The sequence below is a fragment of the Hibiscus syriacus genome, unplaced genomic scaffold (genome assembly GCF_006381635.1).
Source record: "Hibiscus syriacus cultivar Baekdansim isolate YM2019G1 unplaced genomic scaffold, ASM638163v2 tig00111701_pilon, whole genome shotgun sequence".
NCBI lineage: Eukaryota > Viridiplantae > Streptophyta > Magnoliopsida > Malvales > Malvaceae > Hibiscus > Hibiscus syriacus.
The window spans coordinates 221466-240355 of NW_024063157.1; the positions used below are offsets into that span (position 1 = coordinate 221466).

The following is an 18890-nucleotide window of genomic DNA, read 5'->3' on the forward strand; positions in this document are numbered from 1 at the left end:
ATTCGTTTGTTGATCTGCCATGTCTTTCTTTCCTTGTCCTTCCTGTGTATCATCCATACACACGTCTTTCCTTTAGGTCAGACTGATATTTTCTTGGGTTTTACTAATCTCAACCCCTTGTGATGGAAGAATCTCCATCGCCTCATGAAACCCTTGTTCTTGGATTATTCTTGCAGTTTCCTTCTCCTTTTTCGAGCTCTATAGGCTTGCACCTTCTTGTTGTAGATTGTCCGATGGTCTTCCACCGCCAGCCCTGATGAAACTTGTCGCGCTATCGATAATATTTTCTCTAGGATTTTTCATTGGTTGTATTTTTTATTATATCTTATTTAAGATTTAGAAAATGTATATAGATTCACATTTTTATTTAAGAACATCAAACTCGTTGTATCAGCCCATCAGCACATCTTTGATAAATCCAAAGACTCCACAGAACTCAACATCAAAGCTCCACAATACTTAATATTCTCTAACTCTTAAAACTCTGGAACAGAATTGCAACCCTTTGGTACTTTTTTCCTCTACTAAAGGTGTTACTTCTATCAGTTGTGTGGGAGGCAAAACTCACGACATAATGCATTCAAAAAAAATATTTTACGAGATAATGCACTGGCCAGATTAATTGTTGAGATAGGGTTAATTCTACAGTCCCCATGTAGGTCGCCATGCCGTCCCCCGCGAGCTATGGTGAGATGAGGTAGGTCGCCATGCACGCCCAGCGACCTATAGGTCGCCATGCACGCCCGGTGACCAACGTTCTGCAACCTCTGCCCACGCCTGCTCCTGCTCGTGTTGTTTCCTCCTCTGAACAGATGATGAAATGTAGTTACAACAGATTTAAACATACAAGAAGGGTAAATGAAAGTAAAGAGTTTACCTGGAGATTGTAAATTAGTTTTACCAGAAGAGGAATGCTGAGAGTAAGCCATATGCGGGGAGCAGGAGATTATTTAGACCTGAAGTAAACATAGGTTTAAGTGACGAGCTGGAGCAGGCGTGGGCAGAGGCAGAACGTTGGTCGCTGGGCGTGCATGGCGACCTATCTCATTTCACCGGACAGCATGGCGACCTACGTGGAGACTGTAGAAATAACCTTATCTCAGCAATTAATCTGACCAGTGCATCATCTCGTGAAATATTTTTTTTTGAATGCATTATGTCGTGAGTTTTGCCTGAGTGGGATGTACATCAATTAACTTACACAACATACCTCACAATAGTCGGAACCAATATATTTGTAGACTTTACTTATGATCATTCGTCATTTCACTAATGTTACATGATCGAAATAACACTAAGTATATAGAAATTTCTTCATCTCTCCTGAAAGGAGATGCTACTAGAAGATTTATCCGTCTTCATTCCTCTTTCTTTCTCTCCCAAATTAATATTATCGAGTGTGAATTTATATACTAATTTTATCTCTCACAATTATAAATAATAAATTTTATTAGAAAAACAAATCATCGCACTATTACAATCTTGTGTTTCAATATTGGCCACCAATAAAATTTCTTACCACAAACTTTGAAAAAACGTTATTTATTGTCCATACAATTTATTACTTACACGAATTTAAAATTCATAATGTTAACAACCTTGCACTATTTATTGTCCATACAATTTTACGTATGCAGGAGTATGTATATTTATTGTCAAACAATTGAAAGTCATGTAGTTTGCACGACTCATTAACATACGTATCTAATTAAAACTGAAAATGAAAACGAGTTTAGAAAAATCAATGATCAAAATTAGATAAAATTGAAACAAAAGTTACTAATCTTGTAGTTTACCCGCCTTTTGTTGTTTTCGCCCTAATTCCCATAGATTGAGAAATTCCGTGTTTGGAACGCTGCGTTTTGGCGTCTTCATACAAGTCCCAAGCAAATCGGTGAAGAAGCAAGAGAAAGTGAATTGAATCATTAAGGCGGCGATCTAATGGCGGAGAAACCTCAACAGATCGTCGTACAGTACTGTCAAGTTTGCGGTTTGCCTCCCGAATACTGCGAATTTGGACCCGAATTCGAAAAATGCAAGCCCTGGTTGATCCAAAACGCACCGGATCTTTATCCGGATCTCCTCAAAGGTAAACGCCCTTGAACCAAAGCCGTTGAGTTGAAACTTGAAATGTTATCATTTGATTTTTTTTTTTTTTAAAACACCATTTTTATTCAATTTATATTTGCTGCAGCGAATGCTAATGAAGCTGATAAAATTGCTGATCAATTACAATCCACTGGCATATCTTCAGCTGATTCAGGTAAATTTCATTTGTAACTCTATTTTTCATGATTTAAATTTGTTTTGGACTTGAATATCAGATCAGATCTGATTTGAATTTTATTTCTAGTTTCTTGATGGTTAAACTCATTTTTTACATATCTCATTCCAATAATTCTCGAAAAATAAGGAAGGGAACTATAGTTGATTAATTTTGCAATATGACGTTACTTTTTTTTAGTGATTTTACTTGAATTTTCAATAGGATGTCATTCTTCACTCTTTTTTCCCTTGGTTGCAGGTGGTAGTTCAGAAGCTAAGCAAGAGGAAGTTAAACGTCTTCCTGGTGGGAAAATTAAAAAGAAGGTGCAATCACTAGCTCTTCCATTCATAAAAAAATTACTCAAATGAAATGGATTTTATAACATTAAGTGGTATATCGAGTTAGTTTAATAGAGTCGAGAATTTGAGTTTTTTTCCCCTTGTGTAGGACAAGAAAGAAGTTATCATTGAAAAGGTGGTGCGTAACAAGCGCAAATGTATAACCACTGTAAAAGGCCTGGAACTTTTTGGTGAGCCACATTGCTCGTTCTTGCTTTCTTAAAGCGTAAATTGATGTCAGTGTTCCCATCTCATTATTGTGCTTAACTTGGTTCAGGTGTAAAATTAAGTGATGCATCAAAGAAACTTGGAAAGAAGTTTGCTACTGGAGCCTCTGTTGTGAAGGTGCATTACTTTGCAGAAAAGAGCTATTTAACTATTTCTTTGCAGTAATATCTCATTGTTTGATGCCCTATTTCCCAACTGATTGATTTCAGGGGCCAACTGACAAGGAACAGATTGATGTTCAAGGAGACATATCTTATGACATTGTGGAATTCATTACAGAAACCTGGCCTGATGTAACACTTCTATCCTTGTCTTTCCTTTTTAATGTTCTATTCTAAGTTGTATCTATCTCCATTTCTTTCTTTTAAGTTCAATGGTGAACTTCTTATAGGCAGACTACTACTCTTATACTAAGAAGTTCAGCCAAACTAGCATAAGCATGCATCCTGCCTTATAGATCAAGATAAATAAATAAATAGTCTTATCTCAATTTATGCCAAATGAGTTCTGTATCCTATAATGCAGGCTATAGCTCCTTATATCAGGACTCTGAGCCGAAATTATCTAGTACTGCACCTACATTGGTCAATATAAACTATATGAGAGACCCTTTACTTTATTTCCATGTTCTCGCAAAGTAAGCATGACTCCAAGAGGGAAAACTATAGAAAAATGGTGCTGAAACTTTGCATTAATTAACGGGCCATGCTTTTGTTCATATTGCTTATCTCTATTCTTAATGGGTGTCTTTCTATATGTAACTTGCTGACACCTGTATCTGTATTGAATTGTCCTAGAATTTACTTGTATAAAGTCATTTTGACTTGTGAAAGGAACAAAATAAAGTACTTCTTTTGTTATTATATGTGTTTTTTCTTCTTTTTAAAAGACCTAAAAGCATGGAAAGAGGAAACAGTGCTTTGAAGTCATCGGAAACCTTGATATAACTTGTTGTGTAATGGTATAACCTATATTGTGTAGTTTAGTGGAGGCTTGAAGGCATAAATTTTTCACGTGGTTATACCTTGTTGGGAATTTTGACTTGTGAAAGGAACAAAATAAAGTACTTCTTTTGTTATTATATGTGTTTTTTCTTCTTTTTAAAAGACCTAAAAGCATGGAAAGAGGAAACAGTGCTTTGAAGTCATCGGAAACCTTGAAATAACTTGTTGTGTAATGGTAGAACCTATATTGTGTAGTTTAGTGGAGGCTTGAAGGCATAAATTTTTCACGTGGTTGTACCTTGTTGGGAATTTTGTGCTAAGATGAAAAAATAGTTCTTGCAAATGTTTTTCAGATTGCCACGAATTATTGTTCTCTGAGTAGTTTCTTTATAAAGAAGTAATTAGAAATTCATTTACTTGTTTTCCCTTTTTCTTTTGTGTATCACTGGATCTGTGATCGGAACTAAAATTTGAAATTTTTAAATGAGTTGTTGAGAGTCATGGGCTCACGGCCATTGGTTGCTTCGTAATAGCAGAAGAAAAGCTTTCTTTCTTTTTTTATTTAGTTTGCAAGAAAGGCAGGGATGGTTTTCGTTGTTTATTTTTAATATTTATCTTTTCGTTTCTTTTCAGGATAGGATTAACTACATGCGTACAGTTTTCTTCTACAAGATTATTGGACTGTAATCTAATTACGTTAATTAACCAACTTTCAATTTCCCCTTTTCCTTAGGTCCTGGAAACTTCAATTTTCTTTATTGAGGATGGAAAAAAGGTTCCAGCTGCTTGACTTTGAAGGAAAGCTGAGACATGATAGGGATTGCAGTATACCTTTTCACTGTTAATGGGACTTTATAAGATGTATAATCCTATCAAATTCAGAAGTGCTGCTTTCCAAAATTCAACAGCCAGTATGACATTTTCCTTCTTTAAGAGTCGCATTCTACCCTTTTGCTTAAATAGTATAATTTTGGCAGTTGTTGAACATGTATGTGCATTCAATCAACAGATGCAGCATGTATAGTGGCAACTATAAATGGTGTACACTATTTGCATTTATGTAGACTTTCCTTACCAAGATGCTATTTCAATTTGTCCTGATGAGCTTGCTTTTCCACAGTTTATTAAGCTCTTGCTATTGGGCTTCTATGTTTTTGCTTATGTTTGTGCCCTGTATGGAGTATCAGTTTCTTTTGTGTAATATAAAGTTTACTGTAATCAAGCTTTGGCACTTTTCCCGATTGTACCAGCTCAGTTGGCGCCAATGCTATTGTAGACTCCTGGAGATTGCGGGTTTGAGTAGACTTGGGCGTGTAATGTCCTTCTCGTGAGTATAACTAGTTAGGAGTTTTAGGGGAAGGGAAGAGGGCTAAGGGTGGTTTAGGAAGTATATTAAAAAAGATTTGACATTATTTGAAGACTTTCCAGTGAGATTTAGGTTTGATTGTTGCAAAGATGCTGCCATATGAACTACGATAATGTATCTAGAAACCGTGTATGTGACAGAATAGTTATTTCTCCAATTATAGAGGAAGCTTGTTTAATATGTTATGATTAAAAAGTAGTTACAGGTCTGCATCAGTCATTCATGAGTAGTACACTGAGCTGCAGTGTACATAAGTCAAGGTTTCTCTGCATAAGTGGACAATCACAAGTGGAGATGGTGGTCAGTAGTAACATAGTAGGTCATTTTGTGTGTATGGATAGGATGGCTTGATGGTCAGGAACGAAGTTATGCTTTATCCTGGGGTCACTTACCCCCCCCCCCCATTTTATTATTATCAAAGAATATATATGAATGTATACCTACTTAGACCTCCTAATTTTAGTTTATTTTGATTTTGCTCCTCATTTCCTATTGTTAATTACTCTTTGTCCCTTGAATTGAGATCTTGGCTCCATCTCTGTTGATGGTGCTTTGGTTTGGTTGTTTTGCTAGTTGTTGTTGCCATGCTATCGATTTCTTTGATTGCAATGGGCCATAAAGCTCGTCTGAAAGGTTCAATTATTAGTGTCTTGTAAATGCCAGGGTGAAAAAGACTTGGAACATATATTCAGTGCACTAGGACATGTTTTTGAATTGCATGGATAAGCATCGAGAGTAGTACTTCAGTTCATTGAAATTAGTTTCTCAGTACATTTGGGGTTCCATTTTCATAAAGCAATTGACCTAGTAAACCTACATGGCTAGTGGGATTGTCTAAGCTTTCTTTCTAGATTTTTTTTATATGGAATCACGATGTTATGAACTTGCGAATAGGATCATGTCACATGTTATAGGGCTATTGATTGTGTTTAAAGGAACCCGGAAGCTTCAAGGCTCATTGGAGAGAGATTCAATGCACTTGAACATGATTCTGAGTTTTGCATGGATATGTATTGAGAGTAGTGCTTAAGTTCATTGAAACTATAGCTTCTGGAGCTGTATTTTCAATGATATTGAGATTGCAGTACCTTTGGGGGTTAAATTTCCATGAAGTAATTGGCCTAGTAAACTTAGGTTGCTGGTTGGATTGTCCTGCTTTCTTTCTATATATGTTCACGGGAATCATTATGTTATGAACTTGCGAATAAGATCGTGGCACATGTCATAGGGTTATTGATACAGAAGTGGAGACCAATTGTCTTTGAGGGAGCCTGAAACTTTAGGATTCACCGGAGAAAGATATAATGCCCTACTCCATGAAGGATGGAAATGAGTGAGAATATAAATTTTTTTGTGAGCTAAATTTTGTTATCAGTTTATTTTTGTATAACTATCGATATACGATTCATTGATCGAGTAATTTAGATATACTGTAGAGATTCATTACATGAGCTATTTTTTAATCATAACGTAAGGATTCGAACCCTTGACCTTACATGATGTCTTGTTTTGTCAGACCAAGTAATAGGTGGTCTAGAAAGGGAAGCTGGTGTTTTAGAGAACTTTTTAAATGAATCATCATTGTCTGATGGGATGAGATATTAAATATTTTAAGTAAATACTAGAGGTTCAAATCTTGTTGTTGTGAATGAAGAAAATTAAATTAGGATGATTATCCTTGTAATAGACTTATGCATGATTTAATTCGAATTAGAGAGTAATAAATATAATATTAGTGGTGTTAAAAAAACAGTTTTTTCTCCACCTTTGTGTATTACTGTCTTCAACAACATCATCTCCAATATCACCATAATCATCATCATTTTCATGGACATCATCATCAGACCAGCCAACATCATGTATTCACACTCTGTAAGCATGTTATTAGTGTGTGAAAACATGTTGCTTTGTTTCTTCCCATTAATATATCAAAATAAGCTGAAAGGCATGTCTCTCCCTCGAACTCATTCGACCATGTTCACATCTCAAACTGCTTCCCATTAGCCCTGCATTTGTCCCACGCACATCAAGTTATTCCACTTGTTCTTTCTTCTTTAATATTTTTTTGTCTCCATCATGGCTTTTTTTAATGTTATTTTATTTGTCCCATTGTCACAAATCACTGTAAGAATCTTGACATGGTGTTGTTTTTCTTCATTTTTTTAAGCACCACTTTGTGCTTTATGTCTAGAATTAAGGGTTCATCTTCGTCCATTATCATACTGCAAGGGAATATATAGATATAGTCCTTAAATGAATCTAAAGATCCGTTTGTTTCATTTTAATTGATCATACTTCTCGATAATATAACACGATTAAATTATTAAAATATTATTTTACAACAATAATTTTAAATTAAGTGGATTCAAATTTTAGGCTGCATTTTTTTTCAATGCTTGAAGCTAAAATTCATATTTTTAAAATTTTAAGATTTTGTATCTTTAAAATTTTAATATAATTTTTTAAACACCGTGCCATTGAAATAATACATCCGCGTCTAATGACAGACAAAATAAGAGAATAATTGTGTCAGCCCACCAAGTATAAAACTACTAAGATCTTGAACATGAGTGCAAATAACCCTTTTCACTGCAGAAACTTTAAGCCGGTAATTAGGTCGAAAAGTAGGCAAACGTCGGTGTCTTTCCATGGAAATTGTTGCCCTATATTCACAGGGAAAATAATACAGTATCAATCACGTTCATATATTAATTTAATTGTTGATTTGAACGTCAAGTACTCGTGTAGTTTTGTTGTGAAGCATACTTATAAGAGGTGAATCGGAATTCAAATAGGTTTATATTTATCGTACGAATAATTTAAATTTGATGTGTTGAGAGAACATATAAACTGGTATCATTAAAATTTAAAACGTATTTAAAATTTGATCTATATGTTTTAAATATATTTAATATCAGAATCGTCTTAGTATTTAACGCCCAAACTAATGATTAGATAGAGAGATGAATCTAATAGATAAGATACAACAACTATATGATGTATTTTGATTAACATAGACAGTTCTAGTTTCAAACCAAATTTTCGAACTTGAGATACAACTATATGACGAGAAATCTGTCAAAATTTGTAACTTTATCAAGCTCGATGGAATTATTTTTTATTTAAATTATTAAATAGATGAACAAAAGATATTTTTAGCTAAAAATAATATTGTACATTTAGGGGGCGTTTGGTTTGCGAAAAAGATCATTACTAGGTAATAACTTATTTATGATAGTAGTATTTTTTTTTGTTAAAAATTGAATGAATGTGATTACCTCCAAACTCTTAGGTAATGAATAATTCTCACCACTTTTGACACAAATACCCTTGAAACAATGAATTCTTTTCATATGGATCTCTCTTAATTTTTATTCTTCGTGTTCATAATAATAATAATATGCAAAGAGTTTAATTTAGTAAAATATTAATAAATTTGAATAGTTAAAAATATTTTATATTTTTAATATTTAGTATATTAATCATTTTATAATTTTATGAGGTGAAAATGTTATTATCGTAAAAATGTAATTATTTAAAATAATATCTAATTTTGAGTTATTAAAAAAATAGATTTTATACATTGAAAAATAATATATCTGTCCACTCGAGACTACAATATTATTTTCATATTATAATATATTTTATATAAATAAATATAATATTTATGAAATTATTTAAAAATTTAAGTCTAATATATTAATTATATGTTAAATGTATTTTTTCATTAAACTTAGATAGTGTAACAATTAAAATATTTTTATAAATTTTTATTCAAATATTTATAATTTAATATTAAAGTTTAACTTATTCAAAATAACATATATCACAATGATAATTTGATAAAATATTAATCTAAGTAATCTTATATTTCTCTAACCAAACATCGTAATCTTATTTCCCCTAAACACACCAAACAAAGTAATACAATATTTCCAAAGTAATGTTTCTCCCAAAAATAAATCTTGTATTCTGTAAGCCCAAAGCACGAGTTATAGAAGTAGGGAATGAAAATGGGTTAATGACTTTTGGTTCTATTCTAGAATATATATTACATCTGGTCTGATCTAAGTTTCGTAATTAGAGGTTGACACTATATTTTATATAAGATGTGAACTTATAAAATTTTAAAAATAATAAAAATAAATTATCAATAAAAAATTAAAAATTTTAAGCGATGATTACTCACCTACACCTCGATCCATCCCTCACTGCAACCCCTACGTTACCGATAGTGGTAAAAGTAGGAGCGCATACAAAAACTCTGCAACTTGCACTCACAAAGTGGAAGTGGAGCCTTGTTTATTCAACTTTAGTTTACCTTATAGCCACGTGCTTCGAACCCTTAACTTCCCCACCCAACCCCACATCCCACCACTAAGTCTCTGTGTGTGTATATTATATACATAATGTTTGTACCCCTTGGAAGTTTCTGCACCAATGGTACAAGTACGCGCATGGTTTTATGGGTTGAATTTATAAAATTTTAAGAAAGAAAATACTTATAAAATTTTAGGGAGAGAAAATATATTTTAAATAGAAAATATAAAAAAAATTTAAAATATATAAGAATTTGAAAATTTTAGGAGTACTGCCTCTACTCGTTTCCCTCTAGATCCATCCCTTCGAGTACATGATATGTTTTGAGTTCTTCATTTGTTTTTTTAACATAGTTTAATGACCTTTGATGTATTTTACCCAAGTTAAAACTACAAGCTTAATTGTCTCTTTATGAACCTTCCCCTTCCATCGTGGGGTATCCGATTTATTGATCGACTAATCTAGATAGGGTACTGCAGAGGCGAAGGCGACCCTCCCAACCCAGTTTGCTCCATTCGCAAACGCCAAGATTCGAACCCTTGACCTTGCTTAAGGGACCTAGTGTCTCGTCCCACTAGACCAACTGGTTATTGGTGGTAAATTTAACTATTACAAGTTTCAATTTTATTTTTGTATTTTGATTGGGATAAATATCTATAATAAAATAAGTCAGAATAAAAAAGGAATTATCAACAACAAAAAAAGGGATGAAGTCAACATAAAATTTCAGAAGGATAAATATAAATGAAATAAAACGATATTCAAAATCTAATTGTTTCCTTCCGCTCGCGCGATTAAGTTTTATCTTGATTGAGTTATGAGGGAATTTTTAACGAGACCTTATTTATCTTTAAAAAAAATCTAATTATTAACTCATCAATTTAAAATTAAAATGAAGAGATTAAGATCTGTTTTTTTTTTTTTGAAATTGAAAGTGACCTAAAAAATATTTAAATTGAAAAATGATGGATCAAGACTTGATTTACCTAGTTTCAGAACTAAGAGGGCCTAAAATGCAATTTTATAAAAAAAAAATTGAATCCAGAAAATCATGGGCAAAACTTAGTTTGTCTATCTTCAAAACTAGGAGGGACCTAAAAATAATTAAAGCTAACTTTTTTAGGGGGAGGGGAGATCCATGGTCCTCCCATGTTACATATAATTTCATCCCGGCCAATAAATAGTAGGTGCAATGATAACATACATTACATTCTTAAAGAGAATTTTTATTCAAATCTCGAAAACAAAATTGTAAATAAGTTTCCACGGTATTTCCATAAACATATAATATGACAATCTTTTTATATGTGATTTACAATTATAAATTTAACTATTGTAAATTTCTATTCATTTTGTATCTTAATTGTAATAAATATCAAGGGTACAAAAAAATCAAAAGACATATTGTACTCTCAAAGAAAGAATTCTAATTTAAATTGTGGAGACAATAACAAACTTCATACATAAATAGTAAAATAGACATAAAAGATACTAGAAAAACCTATAAAATAATTGACACAACTAACTTGAATCTAAACCAAATCTAAAATTAAATGAAACATTTGATAATATAAGCACTAAGGTTCAAAACTTAAAATGATCTAAACCTATAATCACCTGATTCAGAAAATTTTAAATCTTAAACTTAAATTATTCAACTCAATAGATTAAGTTTGAACTTGACTCAAACTTAAAATATTTTAGAATTTTTTTAATATGAAATGATTCGATCAGATTCAAAACTATTTTATTTGGCCCAATTATATGTATGTATACTGTTTGTAAAATTGAATTTCGACCGACCATTTTCTTCTTTCCACTGTCGTGTGTTAGGTATAAAAATCTATCACATTGTGGGGGATGCCATGCATGCTTATATATCTATAGTTGTTTTCATGATAGTTTCTTGAGATCTTTGTATCTTATCTTAAAGGACAACTTCGATTTGGACATTGGTCTTTGTGTACATTTTGGTTATTTTTCATGAAGATGTGAGGTCTTAGTTCATACCCTGTAAGATCTTTGGGTCAAAGATTTGTTTCTTGAATGACATTAATGTTTTTGTTAGTCCATTACTGGGGTTCCAACCAAGTGGACATGCAAGTTGTCAACGATAAACAAACCATCATATAATAAAAACGAGACATACAAATTTTTCTAAAAATTCTAAAATGAAAAAACCATGTGTAAAGGAGAGAAATTCATTGTAATATTAAAATTACAAGAAGTTTACGGCTACAAGATCTTATAAGAATCCTAAAGTTTACAATAATTCTAATCCATGTTATCTATGCGTAGAGTTAATTACTTGATGAAAAAAAATATAATATTATAAGGAGTTTTTTTTTAAAAAAATTCTACTTTCAATCAAACTTAATTGAAGAAGTATAATCTTGTACGAACTAGATATATGAGAAGGTTTATAATGCAATACCTTCTGCATCCACCCACACCTCCTCTTTTTCAACCAATTTATTCCTTCCACTAAGTGTGATCTTTTTGAGTCGGATCAAAATATAATTAGAATCACGAACAATGACACAAATAAAGTTCTTATTTGAACCTATTGCATAGGATCATATATATATCGACTTAAATATCAAAACACATCTTAAAGATACATATATTCATAAAAAAAAACTAATTTTTTTTTTAAATTTTTTCACAAATAATTTATATCGTAAGCTATTCCTTCTTTAATTTTCATCGATTTAAATATCGAAACACATCTTAAAGACGCATACCAAATCTTCCTTTGTCATTTTCACTACTCAAAATCATGATAGCTTCACGAGTTAAGCAACTCTATCATTCAACACAAATGATGATATGTAACCTAAGACACATACAAACCAAATCAGCAAATCTTTTGTAAAGAAGAAAAATCCGGCTGATGTCTCCACACACCAAGACTCTCATACATATAATATTGTGATGACACTCTTCGACCCGAACCCGAAAATAACTCGATTCATAAATTTTATCTTAAAAAATAAAAGAAATCCCAAAAAGGAAAAGAAAAATCTTCAAGATCTTTATGATGATTACCTAAATTTGAATAATACTCGGGGAAAAAACCAATTTGGAAATGAAAAAAATTTGGTATACAAGCCTAAAAATTGACCCGTGCTGGAGTAATATTGAGCACATGATCATGATCTTACGGTTGAAATTGGCTTGGTTTGGTAAAGAAACATACCCACAAGAATGAAAACCTGTGGGTGGCTGCTATAGTTCATGGCTGGGAGAATCTTTGATGATTTTATCATTATAAATAAAAAAGTTAAAATATGTCTTTTAGTCCCCTTACTTTGCTAAACTTTGAGTTTTGATCTCTATATTTTGCTTTTTGAAGTTGTATAATTACATGTGTATATGACATCAAATTTTAATGGAAATTGTTAATAATATAATATCCATGATCGGATGATGATGGGAGCCTGAGAGAACCCCAACATTTGAAGAAATATTTTTAAGTCATTTAGAAAGTTTCGTAAGTTTAAATTTGACCCCTTTAAAAATTTAAGCATTTTAATAGGAATTTGAGTTTTTAAATATTTTAATTTAGTCCCCACATTTAAAAAAAATCCCATGAGATCTCTTTAAATTTTAATTTTTTTATTAGAACTCTAAAATCTTTTTTGAAATTTTCATTAAATCTCTTTAATTCTTTAACAAATTTTAATTAGACCCTCCAAAACTTAGTACCAAGATACACCATTGTCCATGGTTAGATTAAAACTTTTAAATTTATAAAATGAGTTAATTGCACCATACATCCCTAAACTATGACTATTTTAAATTGATCCCCAAATATTTAAAAATTCTAATTTCATCCTTAAGCTATGACTCTCTTTCTAAATTGATCTAAAACTTTTGAACATTCCAAATTCATCCCAAACCATGACCCTCATTCTAAATGTGTTCCCAAACTTTTGAACTTTCCAATAACATCCCCTAAAATTGAAATGTTCAAAAGTTTAAGAATGAATTTAGAATAAGAGTTTTAATAATAAAATTAAAGTGTTTAAAAATTTAAATATCAATTTAAAATAAATATCACGATTTGAATACGTAAGGTATAATTTACCCTAAAAAATAACTTTTTAAGTACATGGAACAAAAGAATATTGAAATCATATTTTTTAAAAAGAAAAATTACACTTTATTGGCCTTTATAACGACATCGTTTCTTCCACTGACCTCATCGTTTTCATGCAAAGTTGCCTACACCATTTATCTATATATATACACTGCTATTCTTTCACCATCTCTATGAAATTAACGACTGAAATTCTCAAACCAAAGAAAGCTTTCTTATTCACCAAAAATGGCTGTGAGTTTCCCACTTCCATCATACTTCACAGCTATATTCATTATAAGCCGTTTGATGTCCATCGTAGGGATATCAAAGCACTGGAATATCATGAACATTTCTTCTAAGCTCCCACCCCTTGATGTTGCAGTTGCAGACAAACTCTCTGTCGACCCTTCCGCCATCGAATCGGCCTCTCGAGACTTCGGTCACATCGAGAAATTGATTCCGAAAGCGGTTCTTCGCCCTTCATCCGTCAATGACATTGCCACCCTCGTGAAATTCAGCTACAACACCTCGGTCCCGTTCACCGTAGCAGCCCGAGGGCAGGGCCATTCTGTTAGGGGCCAAGCAATGGCGGAAAACGGGGTCGTTGTCGACATGACGTCAATGAAAAAGCATCGAAACGGAACTGGAATCCGAGTCTCAAGTGATCGGCTTTACGCGGATGTAGGTGGCGAACAGCTTTGGTTCGACGTGCTGAATGAGACATTGAAACACGGCGTTGCACCCGTTTCATGGACCGATTATTTGCACCTTACCGTAGGTGGAACGCTCTCCAATGCTGGAATCAGTGGCCAAAGCTTTCGATACGGTCCTCAGATTAGTAACGTTTACGAAATGGATGTTATAACAGGTAAAGTTATTTTCTTTTTCTACCAACAATGCTCAACCAGACCAAAGTATAATATTTTTTTACACGTAGCTCCATCTTACCTGAGTTTAGGAAGTTTTACACAATTTTAAATTTTAGGATAAAATTTACATTTGACTCGATCCCTACATATATATTATTTTTAAATATATAAGTTTCAATTATACTATTACTCTCTGGTCACTTTAAGTAAGATATTTTTAATCTTAAAATCGGTTTGATCCAACCCAACATTATCCTTCAAAAAATCTCAGTTTACCTGTATCTATTTTTTTTTTAAAAAAATCAATTCTATCAAGTCGAAACCGTCAAATATCCATCCCTAACATTAAAATGATAAAATTATAGTACAAGATGGCACGATATGCTGCTTAGCTTTGCTTGCATGCATGCATGCATGAAGATACTTAGAGGGTACTTGTGATTCTCAAATTCAGGAAAAGCTGACATTGTAACATGCTCTCCCAATAACAACTCGGAGCTATTCTATGCCGTTCTCGGAGGTCTAGGCCAGTTTGGAATAATAACCCGAGCTAGAATCCCACTCGAACCGGCACCAAAAAGGGTAAATTAAACTTTAATCCCCAAACTCGGATTTTTTTTTACGAATTTCATTGAATTCAGTCTGGGTTTTAACAGGTTAAGTGGATACGAATGTTGTACAATGATTTCACTGCTTTTACTAGAGACCAAGAGCTTCTAATATCCAGAAATGGAAGAAGAGACAGCAATGCATTGGATTATGTAGAGGGTTCAGTTTTGATGGATCAAAGCTCACCGGGTAGATGGAGATCATCTTTCTTCCCACCCAAAGATCACAAAAGGATTGCCTCTTTGATTACCAATCATGGAATCATTTACTGTCTTGAAGTTGTCAAACATTATGATGATCAAAATGAAGATACGGTGGACAAGGTAATTGATCACATTTATCATATGATGAATGTGTGTGTTTGGCTCAAATTCTGATTTTGGTCCCTCTACTATGCTAAAATTCAAGAGGCTAAATGCTCAAATAAGGGCGTAACCTTTTAAAACGGTCGAATAAAGACGTAATGTTTTCGAATATGCTCAAATGAGGATGTAACATTTTCATATATGCTCAAATTATGATGTTAGGCATTTTTGACTTTTTTTAAGTTTAAGTCGTTATGTGAGTAATCCCTAAAAGGTTAGACCCTTCATATGATGAATTTATGTGATTAGGTCAAACTCTAATTTTGGTCCCTCTACTGTGCTAAAATTCAAGAGGCACAATCAAATAAGGGCTAACGTTTTAAAATGGTCAAATAAGGACCTAATGTTTTTGAATCTGCTAAAATAAGGGACTAACATTTTCAAATATGTTCAAATGATAATGTTAGGCATTTATTTGACTCTTTTGAAAGGTCGGGTCCTTATGTGAATAACCCCTAAAAGGTTAGGCCCTTATTTAAGTAGTATAACTTGTCCCTCTACTTTTATAACGTTATTATTTAGTTAAAATGGTTGACACCATCAGGGACGAAGGCAGTGTCATTATCATTAAAAACAATTGGGTAAATAACTAATTAGACCTCTTAGTTTCAGTTTATTTAGATTTTATCCTTATTTTCTATTATTAAGTATATTTTTGCCCCTTCAGCTAATATCATGGCTCCGTCCTGGACACTATTAACTATTCTGAAAAGAAAAGAATATTAACATAGATTTATCTTAACTGCACCCTTTTTCACGCTAAAAAAATCCACGTAAGGATTTTAACTGAAATGGTTAATGGTATTAACTATTGGAATAACTAGTGACGTTATATATAAAATGTAGAGGGATCAAAACCATAATTTGACCAATTATTATATGTGGAATAATAGGGTAATGATTATGTTTCTTTTGTGTAAATATAGGATTTGCGACAGGTTTTGAAAGGTTTGAGTTACATGTCTGGATTTATGTCGGAAAAGGATGTGGTGTATGCAGAATTCTTGAATAGAGTTCAGAGTGGAGAGGTGAAGTTTAGATCAAAGGGATTATGGGATGTTCCTCATCCATGGTTGAATCTTTTCGTACCCAAATCTCAGATAGCTGCTTTCAATGATGGTGTTTTCAAGGGCATTGTCCTTAAACGAAACATTACCAAAGGACCTGTCCTTGTTTACCCCATGAACAGACACAAGTAAGTTGCTCTCTTCTTAAAAAAACAAAAAAATATTAGATCAGTTAATTGTGCTACACGTCCCGAAACTATATCTCTCATTCTAAATTGGTCCCAAACTTTTGAATATTCTAATTTCATCCTCAAACTATGACTCTTCTTCTAAATTGGTCCCTAAAATTTTGAACAGTCCAAATTCTTCCCCAAATTACAACCATCATTCTATATCGGTCCCCAAAGTTTTGGATGTTCCAATTTCATACCCAAACTTTTAAACGTTTCTTCTAAATTGAAATATTCAAAAGTTTAGAGATCATTTTAAAATGAGGGTCGTAGTTTAAGAATATGTGATGCAATTAACACAAAATATTATATGGACCCGTTAAGTTTTATCCGAACTTAAAATTGGATGACCATAAAAGGCTAATAGTTTGAACTCAAATTGTCTTGAACCCACAACTAATAAAATGGCCTAAAACTAAAATAACTTGTCATGACCTCCCAAAAAACCCTAAAGTATAAAATTGAATGATCTGAACTTAAAACAACTCAACCTCAAATTGAGTAAAACCCTAAATGATCTAAAACTAAAATATTCAATATCGAAATTATCTAAATTTTAATGATTTGAAGGGGAAAAAAATAACTTGAATCAAAATGATCGAAACTAAAAAAAAATCAAACCCTAAAATTCAAATAACTCAAACTCAAAACAATTTAAACATAAATGATCTTAGACATGATATGCTTCGAACCTAAAATAAATCAAAATAACAGTAAAGATTTCAAAACTGAAATCGATCTGATATTGATTGACTCGACTCAAAACTAACCCAACCTTCTAATCTAATGTGATATTATATACTTTACGATGAACAATAAATTTCTCGAGAACCAAACAGCTTACATCATGATATTGAATTGATATTTGGCAGATGGGATGATAGGATGTCAGCTGTAATACCACATGAAGAAATTTTCTACGCAGTAGGGTTTTTGCTTTCAAGTGGATTCCATGATTGGGAAGCTTTCGACGATCAAAATAAGGAAATATTGAAGTTTTGTTGATGAGGTTGGCATTGGGGTTAAGCATTATCTTCCTCATTTTACTTCTAGGGATGAATGGATTCATCATTTTGGCTCAAAATGGGAAACTTTTCATCAGAGAAAACATCACTTTGATCCAAAAATGTTATTGTCTCCAGGACAGAGAATTTTCAATTAACTCATGTCTTTTTAGGGGTAAAATTGTAGTAGTAGTGTATGTTTTTTCAGGGTTATATTTAAAGTTCGTAGTAGTTATTTCAATAATGTCGTCTTTAAATTTTAAACTATAATTTCTCCTCAAAAGTATAATTTATTTTACTATTATACCCAACACCTATTGGTACAATTAAGTTACATTTTATTTCATAATAAATATAAAGAGACTGCTAATAGTGTTTTGAAAAGGAATATCCTAAAAGACTCAGTTCATGTACATGCATTTACGTATAAATTAATAAGAGAATCCAAAATCAGTAGACCTTATCTTCATGTTCTTGCAATATTTAATTGTGATAATGGTTTGAAAATTCAGTTAAATCTGGTTCAAAAAGATTGCGATGCGACTCGTTTGATATAATTAAGGGAAAAAATGGCTATGTGTGATAAAGGAGTAGGCTTTCAAACTAAAGGGTTTGTTGAACGTATTATGACGCGTTTAGGATTTGCTGTGTAGGGGTGTAAACGAGCCAAGTCGAGCTCGAATATTGCTGAGCTCGACTCGACTCGAAAACTCTGAACTGAAGCTCGACTCGAGTCGAAAACTCGCGAGTTTAAAATTTTTAAGCTCGACTCGAACTCGAAATCCTGAACCGAAGCTCGTGAGCAATTCGAAAAGGCTCGAAATAAAAAAAAATCTTAAATTTAACAAAATTGAATCCTCAAACTCAAACTCGAACCTGAACCTTAACTACATGAAAACCTTATTATATATTTTTTAAAAAAATCAACACATAAATGTTAATATTATTAATAATTTTTTTTATAAAAAAATCTTAATATATTATATTTTCGAGCTGCTCACGAGCTTTTCGAGTCGAGTATCAAGTAGCTCGTTTCGGCTCGTTAAGAATTCAAGTCGAGTCCATTCGATCCGAGTATTTATCGAGCTTTGACCGAATCGATCTCGAGTAACTCGCGATCTGTCTCGTCTCATTTATAGCTCTATGTGTGACTTTGCAGTCGATATAGTGATTTTTTCTCAACAACCTTTATTTTTTCAAAAGAATTTTTCAGTAGAATGTGTGTTTCTTTTTTTCTTCTTCTTGTTTTACAATCGATTT

The 18890-nt window shown here is 32.5% G+C and overlaps 1 protein-coding gene and 1 pseudogene across 2 annotated transcripts; both read left to right on the forward strand.

The window, feature by feature from the left end:
• Positions 1-1890: 1890 nt before the first annotated feature.
• LOC120167815 (translation machinery-associated protein 22-like) lies at positions 1891-4890 on the forward strand. Of its 2 annotated transcripts, none has more exons than XM_039176710.1 (7): positions 1891-2089; positions 2195-2263; positions 2525-2589; positions 2714-2795; positions 2882-2949; positions 3042-3125; positions 4510-4890. In XM_039176710.1, the coding sequence occupies exons 1-7, from the start codon at positions 1942-1944 to the stop codon at positions 4564-4566; spliced, it is 573 nt and encodes a 190-aa protein (XP_039032641.1). In that variant the 5' UTR covers positions 1891-1941; the 3' UTR covers positions 4567-4890. The 2 variants fall into 2 exon arrangements, with proteins under 2 accessions (XP_039032641.1, XP_039032640.1); XM_039176709.1 differs by having other exon boundaries at positions 1892-2089; positions 2192-2263; positions 4510-4880.
• Positions 4891-13757: 8867 nt separating this feature from the next.
• On the forward strand, positions 13758-17828 carry LOC120167805 (annotated as a pseudogene).
• Positions 17829-18890: the final 1062 nt, after the last annotated feature.

Excerpts from the sequence above, each read along its gene's own strand:
- LOC120167815 (XM_039176709.1), top strand. The coding sequence starts at position 1,942 with ATGGCGGAGAAACCTCAACAGATCGTCGTACAGTACTGTCAAGTTTGC. Across the intron at positions 2,264-2,524 it reads CATATCTTCAGCTGATTCAG|GTGGTAGTTCAGAAGCTAAG; the intron begins GTAAATTTCATT and ends CCTTGGTTGCAG. Across the intron at positions 2,950-3,041 it reads CTGGAGCCTCTGTTGTGAAG|GGGCCAACTGACAAGGAACA; the intron begins GTGCATTACTTT and ends GATTGATTTCAG.